A 12,516-nucleotide genomic window follows, 5' to 3' on the forward strand; every position below is an offset into this window, starting at 1 on the left:
ATTGAGTGAATTCGCTGCAAAAAGTGTATTTTTATTTTGATCCATAATATGATGAAAATTGTTTCATAATTGTGACCGCTTTCAAAAGTGATCCATAATTGTATATTTAATCAGTCATAATATAAGCTTAATTTCCGTGGAAAACTTACACTAAATGGGTTTAATAACTGAATCAACTGAAAGATTACATATTTCTGTAACTAAAAACATTTATAAACTGCTTTTAAACAATAGTATGCGCTACAATTGATTGTTTTAAAATCATACTTCTGCTTAAATGGTCCATAATTGTGGGGGAACTGTACCTGGCAACATATTAGACATTCGAACGTAATCGCGTATCATTTTTAAAAAGAAGCAAAGTAAATAAAGCATGTTTGCTGAGGGTGCATTTTGCCCCAAAATTACATAAAAAATGTTTTTGGTTAAAACAAAAGTGATAAATATCAAAACTTCAGATGTTTTATCAGAATTGTGTAGCTTGAACCACAATTAATCAAATTATAACATTTACCGGCTATTAATACTGTCGAAGCAGTCAAACAGTGTTAGCGAAACGAAGTAAAAAGTTACAGCTTATTTATAGAAAACATATTTTTGTTATTATTTACGTCTGCTTATTAGATAAAACTGCCAAATTGACACAGTACCCAAAGCAAACATCGATTTAACTGGCAGAATTACTTTTTTGTTTTTAAAATGTGTTTAGCTTAGAAATGAAGGGGGTGCATTTTGCCTCGACGGTGCTTATTACATGAAGCCTTCAACCTCTTATGCTTATGCTTGGTGCTTATTAAATGAAGCCTTCAACCTCGCCCGGACCTGACGGAATTCCTGCAATTATTTTAATAAAATGCGCTGATGTTCTCTGCGCGCCTTTAAGAATAATTTTTAATCTGTCGCTTACACAAGCAGTTTTGCCAGAATGCTGGAAGAAATCAGTGATGTTCCCGGTGCTGAAAACGGGTGATAAATGCAATATTTCTAACTACCGTGGAGTAACCTCTTTATGTGCCGCATCTAAACTTTTTGAAATATTGGTAAACAAAGAACTTTTTAAAGCTGCAAAGTCTTACATTTCCCCAGAACAACATGGATTCTTTCCTGGTAGATCTACCGTTACCAACCTTGTTCAGTTCTCATCACTGTGCCTCACCTCCATGGATCAAGGACTTCAAGTCGACGCGATATACACCGACCTTAAAGCAGCCTTTGATAGAGTCAACCACCGTATTCTGCTTCCCAAACTCAATCGTCTGGGTGTGTCATCAAATCTAGTTCACTGGTTCGAGTCGTATCTGACTAATCGCCGACTGTACGTCAAATTGGGATCAACGGAATCAGATGAATTTCATAATCCCTCAGGTGCCCCACAAGGCAGCAATTTAGGACCATTGTTGTTTATCATATTCTTTAATGACGTCTACCAAATGTTACCGAGAGATTGCAAACTTTTATATGCTGACGATCTTAAAATCTTCTGGACAATCGGTGCTCTCACAGACTATCAATTGTTGCAGGAAAGGGTTGACAAGTTTTACGACTGGTGCCAACGCAATTTTATGACTATCAGCGCGACGAAATGTTCGGTAATCACGTTGACGAGGAAAAAGAACCCAATTCTATGCAGTTATAGAATAGGAAACGATGAAATACAAAGATCAAATGTTGTACGTGATCTCGGGGTTTTGATAGACTCAGAACTAAGCTTCCGAGAGCATTATAGTCATATCGTTGGTAAATCTCGACGGAACCTCTGGTTCATCTTCCGTATCTCAGCTGAATTCCGCGACCCATACTGCCTGCGTGCCTTGTACTTCAGCTTAGTTCGATCAGTGTTGGAAACAGCAGCTATCGTTTGGAGTCCATTCCGTCGCATTTGGATCCACAGAATTGAAAAAGTTCAAGCGAGATTCATCAGATACGCTTTAAGACTTCTTCCTTGGCGAAATCCAAATGAGCTACCGCCATACGAAGCAAGATGTAGACTTCTGAGAATGGATACCCTCCAAAAACGTAGAAACGCTCAGAGGACGGTTTTTGTCGGCAAACTGTTGTTGGGGGATATCGACGCGCCTTGGATTCTCTCCAGAATAAACATAAATGTAGTACCACGACCCCTTCGACGCTGGGATTTCACGAGACTTCAGCAGTACAGAACGGATTATGCACAAAATGATCCCATACGATCGATGTGTTTTTTATTTAACCAGTGTTACCATTTGTTTGACTTCAATGTTAGTGCTAGCGTTTTTCGTGACCGTGTAACAAACTATTATGTTATATCCTAGTTTATAAGTGTTCATGTAGACTGTTTGTCCGATGAATGTATACAAAATAAATAACAAATAACAAATTGCCCCAGGTACCCCTCTACGCGCCCTTGTCGTGTTCGAGCAGAAGGCACTGCGGACGATATTTGGCGGAGTGCAAAGTGAACGCGGAGAGTGGCGAACTCGTATGAATCACGAGCTACAGGCGCAGCTTGAAGAGATTCCCATCGTCTAAGGTCAGTAGGCTACGGCGGGCCGGACATGTCGTGCGACAGTGTGACGAAAACTGTTCTCTTCAACAACCCCACCAAGAACAGGGGAACTCAATGGCTCGACCAAAGTGCCGAAAGTGATTGTTGAACTGGCTCAAGATCGAATTGAATGGAGACAACTGGCTAGACCCCGTACGATTCGTACCTTCGGTGAGCAACCAGTCTAGAGCACTTGCGTTCATATCGCTTACGTTTCGGTAGTACTTATATTTTTGTCGAGTAGGTGAAAGAAAAGTGGAAATGGATTATAAGGCACCGCTAAAAGAACTTCCCATCGACTGTAGACTTGCCAACTTGCCAGAGAAGCAAGTTATTTTTTCAGCAACTCGAGTTCTGCAATAGATAGGAAATTGTTCACCAGTGACAACAACCGTTTTTAAATTGTTTCAACTGTTATGTATTTTACTGTTGTGGGTTTCTTTTTTTTGTTTTGTTTTTTCTTTTACAATCATTTTCCAAATGTCCAATCGTTTTGTTGAAGGTTGGATTTTGTATAATCGTACAATTGCCGTACTCTACTACTGCTGCTGCTGCTCGAGTTCGATCAATCAACTGCATTGCAATAACTGGCATGCGATGCACTCCTAACGACATTGTCTACAAATCTGACTTTCTTCTGACTGAATTTAATGTATGTGTTTGTTTGTTTGTATGTGCTCGTGTGTATGTGTGTGTGTTTGTGTGTGGGCTTAGACAGAGTTTAGCACACTTGTTTTTCAAACTCGGTTTTCCATTTCTCTATAGCTAATTTACTCAACTACATCCTCAAAGACAACATTCACTGAAATAAAATGGGCATTGGCGTGTATAAATTGTAATATTCTTTTCCTTTAGTAATATGCTTTCGAGCGATTCAGACATGATTTTCGGTTTCCATTTGTTTTTTTTCTTGTTTCGTTTGCTTACGTACATGGTTGTGATGCTTGCCATTATTTGGCGAAGCATTTGCTCAATTGTTTTTCGTAAATCTTAACGGCCATATTTCGTTAGTTGACTAACCACTTCTAGAAGGGTGTGTGAAAAAAGGTTCGGTCTGAGGATCGTCGTCCGTGAGTCTGTGTTAGGCTGTTTGTATTTAAATGTGTGCATCGTAACATAGACTAAATGAGACGGGGGGAATGGTTGAAGGTTTTCGTTCGAATGAGGTACTCTACAAGTGCTACATTTTTCTGTACATTGGCGAGAGAACTTTCGATGGAATTAGTTACAAAAACAATATGTGTCGTTTGAGGTGTGAGAGGTGGTGGGTTGGGAAAGTAGAGAGTGAGAGAGAGAGAATGATTGCGGTTTTCCACAAACCTGGCTGTCAGAGAATCTAGAGAACCACTGAGATAGAAGGGTGTGATGAAGAGTGGAAAACGCTCAGTATAATTAATGGTCGAGCTGCGTTTATCTTTCCAAAATGTTCGATTGGTTTTTGCCAACATTATTTTTTACAACTCACAGTAAAATTTGTTTATAAATCTTGTACTTTCTACAACTGTTGATTCTATCTTCCTTTCCAGGACAAATTACATTCATTAACTTTGCAATAGTATTTACAATTTGTTTTATTATCATTAATATTATATCATCTTCTTCTTAACTAACACTTGCGTGTACTTTTCTTTTTGTATGTCTAGAGTTTCCCTCTGGCGGAAGCTTACCGACTAAAATCACTAGATGCTTATTATGCGCGTTGCTGGCATAATGGATCTTAATTCAATTTAATTTCACGTGACGCTTTTTTCATTTCATATTATCAATTTATTTAACCTCTAAAATTTTAAATTCAAGAGACTGGTTTGGGCTGTTTTCTGTTTCGCACTGCCACGACGGGGAGTGCATTGTTTAGAGTGTCCCGAAAAAGAGAGAGAGACACACAGACAGAGAAACAGACAGAGAGAAAGGACACAGGCCTGAGCTGGGTGTCGTTTTGGCATTGGCGCACCGATTAATAGTATAGGTGCAATAATGCTTACTTACTTCGGGTCGGTTTTGTGTTTTGTTAAGCAGATGATGTACATTGAGAAACAACATGGCCGCGATCGGTAGGTGCTCAGATAGTGGGGGGAGGGGGGGGGGTTAGTTTTCCCAAACCGTTGACGGTGCAATTGAGGACACGTGCGAGTCGGTAAAGCAGGGTTGGTTGGTTTTATTTTGTATATTTTGCTTTGTGTTATTGATTGTTCCGTAAGAACTATTGTTTATTTATTGTTTTTTTTCTGCTGGCTTATAAGAGTTATTTGAAAGTAAGAGCTTGTGACGTTATTTAAGATGATTGAATTTTTTTGTTAGTTTATCGTTTAGGCTATTGTATAGTGCGTGTGTCGTAGCATGATAATTGTTCTATTGTTTTCAGCGTAATCAAAGATAATCGTATAACTCTACGATTGGCAAATGGCAAATGTTCTAATGTTTCCATGTTGGTGCGGTTTCTGAAATGCTGTAGTTAAAAGCAACTTTTGTTTTACAAACTGGTATCACACTGGAATGTCTCTAGTGCTTACCTATTGTAAAAGGTTAACAAATACCGGCGACCTTGTTTCGGTTATTCCTGTTGCTGCTGCTGTTGTTGTTGTTGTTGCTGATGTTGCTGCTGCTGCTGTTGTAGGCTTTGCAGTGTTTGTTGCGATTGATCGGATGGAGTTCCTAAAATTATAAAAAAAATTTCATCACTTTTCAGATTACTTATAGCTTCGGAATTCCATTGATTCTCTTGCAAAAAAACAGATTGAGATCGGAGTCAACCTAGATTACTACTTCTGGGCTTTTACACGGCTGTACGTCGTGTATATTCATGCTTGCGTCGTCGCGGAGATCGACCGAAGTAATCGAGGCAGCACCACTCTCTTACACGATCAATCCAAGACACCGCGTTGGACATGCGGAGGGATACACTTCAGCAAGGATCGTAATTTTCGTGACCACATATGTTACGGCTGTAGCACAGGAGGCCATCAAGAATGGTACCCCGCATGCTTTTTATCCAAGAAACAACAAGAAGCAGTCGCTGGTGGACAGTGCGAAACCTTCATCAAAGTTGAAATTTTATCACCATGTAGCTCGAGGGCGGCGTGCCTTCTGCAGTTGAATACTTGATTGGACATACCCATTATCTTGCATCAGTCGTGCACCAGACTTGGAGGTTCAGAAATCTGTCGGACTAGGATAGCATTCCTAGAATCTCTAAAAAAAATTCTAGGACCGCAGTGCGCTGCTCATGCTGGTCTCTTAATCACGTCGCAAAATTGACATTAACAATCCCTCCAATTTCACAGTATCTGGTTGGAGAGGGGGAAGTTACCCAAGATTCCAAACATATCCAGAAATGCCAGTGATTCCTTTGTGGGGCATGCAATGCCATCTCAGACTCTTAACCAGTATAATCGCTCGACACTGTCTGTGTATCGATAGCAGTGCTGGAAAAAATCACTTTATCGAAACTCAAAATGATTGACTTTGAGTCAATGCAATATCAAAACTCTTTTTTCCAGTAGAAATATGTATATCATTGCAATAAAAATTCATTGATAAACCAAGCGCTGAGTTTTCGATGTTGCTGTACATATATTCGTTTCGAAAAATTCATGTGTTACAAAAAAGTCAGAGCTGAATATCATTTTCAGTTCCATGGTAGTGAATATGAATATCAGTTTCAGCGCCTTGCACTGAATATTTACATTCTAGTGGGTTGGGACGCAACAGATTGCAGTAGGCTTTGTGATGACAATTTACTTTAAAGTTGAGATAACTGTTTGTGCGGTTTGCGTTGAAATCAAACGTTTATGGTGAAAACAACGCTTAGTGAAAATATCAACACCTCGAGATGAAAAACTGACATTTTTGATACTGAGTATCATTGTTGTTTTCGAATTCGTTGATACTGATATTTGATATTCATCTCTAAAATGGAATAATGATTATCTGTTCCAATAATATCGTGACTGGATATTGAAATTGATTTTCATGCTGATAAATATCAGCTACATAGGGAGCGAGTTGATATTCAATTTTATGAGTATCAACTGATAATTTTAAGCACTGATCGATAGTGCCTATCTATTGTAAGCGGCGAACCTAGCCCGAATACGTACATGATAGTAAGAAAACATTTTCTTATGTGCGATGATCAGTCACACAAAATGTCACATAGAAATGGCACGCATTCGCCGCTTTTTACTTACAGTTCAAGCTGGAATAGCATGGGCAAACGATACAGAATCTATACCTATAAAGAAGGATTTCTGTCTGTCTGTCTGTCTGTCCTGTGTTCCTTATAGAATCAAAAACTACTGAACCAATCGGCGTGAAAATTTGCATGTAGAGGTTTTTGGGGCCAGGAAAGGTTTTAGTGATGGTTAGAGACCCCTCCCCCTACTAAGAGGGGGGGCTCCCATACAAACGAAACACAAATTTCTGCATAACTCGAGAACTAATCAAGCAAATAGAACCAAATTTGGCATGTGGGTGTTTTCGGTGACAAGAATTTATTCTAGGGTAATTTGAGACCCCTCCCCTCTTTATAAGGGGAATTATAACTCCTCTCCCCTTTAAGAGGGGGGGTTTCCATACAAATTTCCTCATAACTCGAGAACTAATCAAGCAAATGGAACCAAATTTGGCATGTGAAGGTTTTCGAGGGCAAGAAAATTTTCTATGTTGAATTAGGACCCCTCCTCACTTTAAGAGGGGGGGCTCCTGTACAAATGAAATACCAATTTCCTCAAAACTCGAGAACTAATCAAGCAAATGGAACTAAATTTGGCATGTGTGTGTTTTTGAAGACAAATTTTTTTTCTATGATGAATTAGGACCCCTCCCCACTTTAAGAGGGGGGGGGGGGGGGCTCCTATACAAACGAAATACAAATTTCCTTATAACTCGAGAGCTGATCCAGCAAATGGAACCAAATTTGGCATGTAGGTGTTTTTGGAGGCAAGAATGTTTTCTATGATGAATAAGAACCTCTCCCCACTTTAGGAGGGGGGGCTCCTATACAAATGAAATACAAATTTCCTCATAACTCGAGAACTAATCAAGCAAATAGAACCAAATTTGGCATGTGGGTGTTTTCGGTGACAAGAATTTATTCTATGGTAAATTGAGACCCCTCCCCTCTTTATAAGAGGAATTATAACTCCTCTCCCCTTTAAGAGGGGGGACTTCCATACAAATTTCCTCATAACTCGAGAACTAATCAAGCAAATGCAACCAAATTTGGCATGTGAAGATTTTCGAGAGCAAGAAAATTTTCTATGGTGAATTAGGACCCCTCCCCACTTTAAGAGGAGGGGCTCCTGTACAAATGAAATAAAAATTTCCTCATAACTCGAGAACTAATCAAGCGAATTGAACCAAATTTCAGTGGCGACTCGTGGGGGTTTAGCTTACCTGTTCAATCAGCGAAAAATACAAATTAATACGCAACTTTTTTTATTATCGCATTTCTATATTTTAATCATGAAACAAACATTAGGGGTTTTCACCGAAGCGCTTGCCATGTTGCGTAAACGGTGTATTTCGTGTATATACTGCCGCAATTCGCATTGCAGTTCCAGTTTCTATGGAGATGGAACTGTTATGCGAGTAGCGGCAGCATAAGTATGCAATACTCCGTATTCGCAACATAGCAAGCGCTACGTGAATATCCCTATTTATTTAAATAGCAACGGAATATGACGGTTTACTTTACCAGCAAACTGGTCTCTGAATTTTAATTACGAACCGAAAACTTTTGGTTCAATTTACCTATTGAACGAAATTCAAGAATTACCACCTTACTGCGATGCGCGCACATCACACGCACCACAAGCAATATGCGTAAGTTGTTCAATGCTAAAAATGAACGAGTTAATGAGAAAATTTTGCGAATAATGCATGCCAAATCGCCAACCGCGCTCTATTTTCAAATCCCCTTCGTACCAACACATTATTCCTGGTGCTAATCTCTAAAGTAACGTTCAAACGTCGTGTTGAACGTTTTGTTCATTAGCTTCCTAACTAAATAAAATATGGAATCAAAGCGCGTGCCATAGGGATATGTGGTAGTAAGTTGTTCAATGCTGAAGATGAACGAGACAATAAAGCGCCCGCGCTTTCGAGTAACAGGTGTGTCACATTCTCTTTTTATCTCCTTCGTACCAACACATTGTTCCTGGTACTAATTCAGTATCAAGAATCTATACCAGAGGAATAATGCGCTGGTATGCTTGTGCATTGAGATCTCGAAAGAAACGTTCAAATGTCGTGTTGAACTGTTTGCTCATCAGCTTCGTAACTAAACTAAATTCGTATTGCATTGCACATGCGTCGGTGCAACCAAAATTTGGTCGGGCTGAATTTTGTTTGCCTGTCCTATGAACAGGTTGAACATGCGGACGAGTCGCCACTGCCAAATTTGGCATGTGTGTGTTTTTGGAGACAATTTTTTTTTCAATGATGAATTGGGACCCCTCCCCACTTTAGGAGGGGGGGGGGGCCCTATACAAACGAAATACAAATTTCCTCATAACTCGAGAACTAATCCAGCAAATGGAACCAAATTTGGCGTGTAGGTGTTTTTGGAGGCAAGAATTTTTTCTGTGATGAATTAGGACCTCTTCCCACATTAGGAGGGGGGGCTCCAATACAAATGAAATACAAATTTCCCCATAACTCGAGAACTAATCAAGCAAATAGAACCAAATTCGGCATGTGGAGGTTTTTGGAGGCAAAAATATTTTCTACGGTGAATTAGGATCCTTCCACACTTCAAGAGGGGGGGCTTCTACATAAATGAAATACAAATTTCCTCATAATTCGAGAACTAATCAAGCAAATGGAACCATATTTGGCATGTGGGTGTTTTTGGAGGCAACCATTTTTCCCATTATGAATTAGGACTTCTTACCTTTTTAGGAGGGGGGGGCTCCAAATACAATGAAATACAAATTTCCTTATAATTTGAGTACTAATCAAGCAAATGGAACCAAATTTGGCATGTGGGAGATTTTGGAGTCTTGAATTTATTTTACGATAGTTAGAGACCTCTCACCCCTGTGGTAGGGGGATATGGACTCTCATACAAATAAAACAGAAATTTTTGCGAAACTCAAAAACTAATCCAACTCGAGAAATTCGAGACTCTTCCATAAAACATTAATCAATAACAAGACCACAAAAACTATCTATAGTAACACTAGATCATTCAGGACGAGCCGGTCGCGAGTGTTGCCGGTGACCCGCCGTCGGAAGCGCCGATCACTGGGGGGCTTGCAAAACTCGAAATAGTGACAAAGATCATCCGAGATTCATGATTTATGTACAACACAGGTTAATTTGTGGCAATACGAAGTTTGTCGGGTCAGCTAGTAAGATATAAATATTACTCGAAGCCATCCTTATTGGGAACGTTCTTACTTAAAACTGCGTTGTATGGGGGAAAGCTGTATGTTGCGCTTACATGTGCGACAGCAAAAGAGAATAACAAAACCCTGTCTTACAAGTGGAGACAAGTTCTCTACCGCATTAAATGGTGTACGACAAGTTCTTTTCGGTGTGTATGTGTTCTAGAGACATGCCGCAAGACTAGTCGCAGGAAAAATGGCAAATTTGGTTTTAGTTTTCAGAAGGACGCTTAATCAACCCTCTTACATGCATTATGCGACCTTTTGAAAACTAAAGCCAAAAATGTCTTTAAATTTGTGTCGCCAACCAGTACATTTAACGACCCCACACGCAAGCGTTACGAGAAGATGAGCCGAACTCGTAAGGGTTACATATCGTACCTGACAAGTGTAGCGACGAGGAATGGAATCTGATCACAAACAGGTGGAAGCTGCAACTGCTGATTTGTGCTTTGATGAATACTGCAATGGCGAAGTTGCAGAAGGAGGTAAAACGAAAGTTAACTTAGGAATGCTCCTGAAAAAAAAATATGATCTCCACTTGATCTCCAAGAAGTCAGAATCGGTTACTGAAGACCAACAAAGCAGCCGGTAAGGAAGGTCTACCCACAGAGCTTTATAAACATGGCCGAGAAACGCTGGCAACAGCTCTACATTGGATTATTTCCAAAATGTGAGAGGAGAAGCTACCGGAGGAATGGATGTAGGAGTTGTTTATCCGTACATCTACAAAAAGGGTGATCCGCTCGACTGCACAGTGGTACAAACAGCGAAATACGTGATCGTGTGCTATTGCCCCGAAACGTGAAGTTTTTCGCATGTAGTGTCTTTAGGAACATTTCTTGGTACAACAAGCACCTTCTTGTGAGAGAAATCTTTGGGTGATTAATTCCCTTAAAAGTGAAATACGGAATTTATTTTCTCGCATATTCGAGATACAGGTCTGGTACTTTCGACAAAGTTGTAGTAAATATCAATACAAAAAACTTTGTGGAAGACACCATATTTGTATCTCTTCGTGGATATTATCTATGAAGCATTATTCGTGGACAAACCCTTTAAAACAGTTTTTAAACTCTGACTTATTCTGGTCAATTTTTGCGTGTTCATAGTGTTTTAGAAAGTTGTTTATCTTGCTAAATCAACGTTTCTGTAGAACATTGCTATATGTTATTTTCTAAAGTTTCGGAGATTTTGAGCTTTTTTGGTAAAAAATAGTACTTCTTTGAGCTTAAATTTTTCCCAAGGTGGCAAATGGTGGCAGATCAAACAACTCCTACTTAAAAGTACAACAAAAAACCTGTAAAAGCAATTGTCAATTGAGTGTATCTGTTTGTATCGTCAAAAGTTATAGTTATTTTAAAAATCCATCTCAGTCATGTTTACAGAACAATTAAACTGTACTTCGGATGCAGTAAACGCCATTTTGTTTACGTTGATAATCGCTTTCTAACAAGTTAAGTTAACAACAATTTTTTCGCCTATTTCCGATTCGAAAATGAATGTAGATTTAAAATTATTTGACGCAATTAATAAGAGAAAAGCTTCCAAATAACTAACCTAGGTTTCTTTGTTCAATTTTGCATTGCTCTCTCCTTCCGCATTTTTCCAAAACAACATTTGATGATGAATCATCTCACCTACACCTTTATTTAATATAATTAACTATATATGACCTACTGCTTACTTAGTCATTCCGAGAAAATTCGGTGTTTCATGACACGGCCTTTTGTGACTGTTGTTGAAATTTAGCCATTTGGATTTCGGCCATTCGTGATTCGACCATTTGTGTTTCGGCCATTCAGTACCAGCCCATTATGAGTGTGTTCTTTTGAAAAGACATCAATCGAAAGAATTGAACAAAATAGGCATAAGTTAGTTATTTGGAAGCTTTTCTCTTATTAATTGCGTCAAATAATTTTAAGTCTACATTCATTTTCGGCGAAAAAATTGCTGGTAGCTTAGCTTGTTAGAAAGTAAACGTAAACAAAACAGAGGTTATTGCATCCGAAGTACTGTTTAATTATTCTGCAAATATGACTAAGATGGATTTTTAAAACAACTATAACTTTTGAGGATACAAACAGATACAGTCAATTGACACTTGCTTTTAGCAAGATAAACAACATTCTAGAACACTATGAACACGTAAAAATTTACCAGAATAAGTCAGGGTTTAAAAACTGTTTTAAAGGGTTTGTCCACGAATAACGCATGGTAGATAATTTCAATGAAGAGATACAAGTATGGTGTCTGACAAAGTTGTTTGTATTAATATTTACTACAACTTTGCTGAAAGTACCAAACGTGTATCTCGAATATACGAGAAAATAAATTCCGTATCTCACTTTTAAGGGAATTAATCACCCAACGATTTCTCTCACAAGAAGGGGCTTGTTATACCAAGAAATGTTTCTAAAGACACTACATACGAAAAACTTCACGTTTCGGTGCAATATCACACGATCACGTATTTCGCTGTTTGGACCACTGCGCGATGTAAACCTTTTCGCAATGTGGGCAACTGATTTCATAAATCCCGGATTTTCTGTGTTCTTCAATCAGGTCTTTAGTTAATCCCAACTTATTTTTGAGCTGGTTGTT

At 38.9% G+C, this 12,516-nt stretch overlaps 1 protein-coding gene across 9 annotated transcripts in view; it reads right to left on the minus strand.

Annotated features, from left to right (window-relative positions):
- Positions 1-2,941: 2,941 nt before the first annotated feature.
- Positions 2,942-12,516, minus strand: part of LOC128744127 (putative transcription factor capicua) — a 118,561-nt gene continuing 108,986 nt past the window's right edge. For 8 of the 9 annotated variants that reach the window (XM_053840921.1, XM_053840922.1, XM_053840923.1 and 5 more), the window contains exon 18: positions 2,942-5,176. In XM_053840921.1, the coding sequence (XP_053696896.1) occupies positions 5,076-5,176 (101 nt within the window). In that variant the 3' untranslated portion in view covers positions 2,942-5,075. The remainder of the gene's footprint in view (positions 5,177-12,516) is intronic. The other variant, XM_053840924.1, reaches the window with a different exon arrangement.

The sequence above is a fragment of the Sabethes cyaneus genome, chromosome 3 (assembly GCF_943734655.1).
Source record: "Sabethes cyaneus chromosome 3, idSabCyanKW18_F2, whole genome shotgun sequence".
Taxonomy (NCBI): domain Eukaryota; kingdom Metazoa; phylum Arthropoda; class Insecta; order Diptera; family Culicidae; genus Sabethes; species Sabethes cyaneus.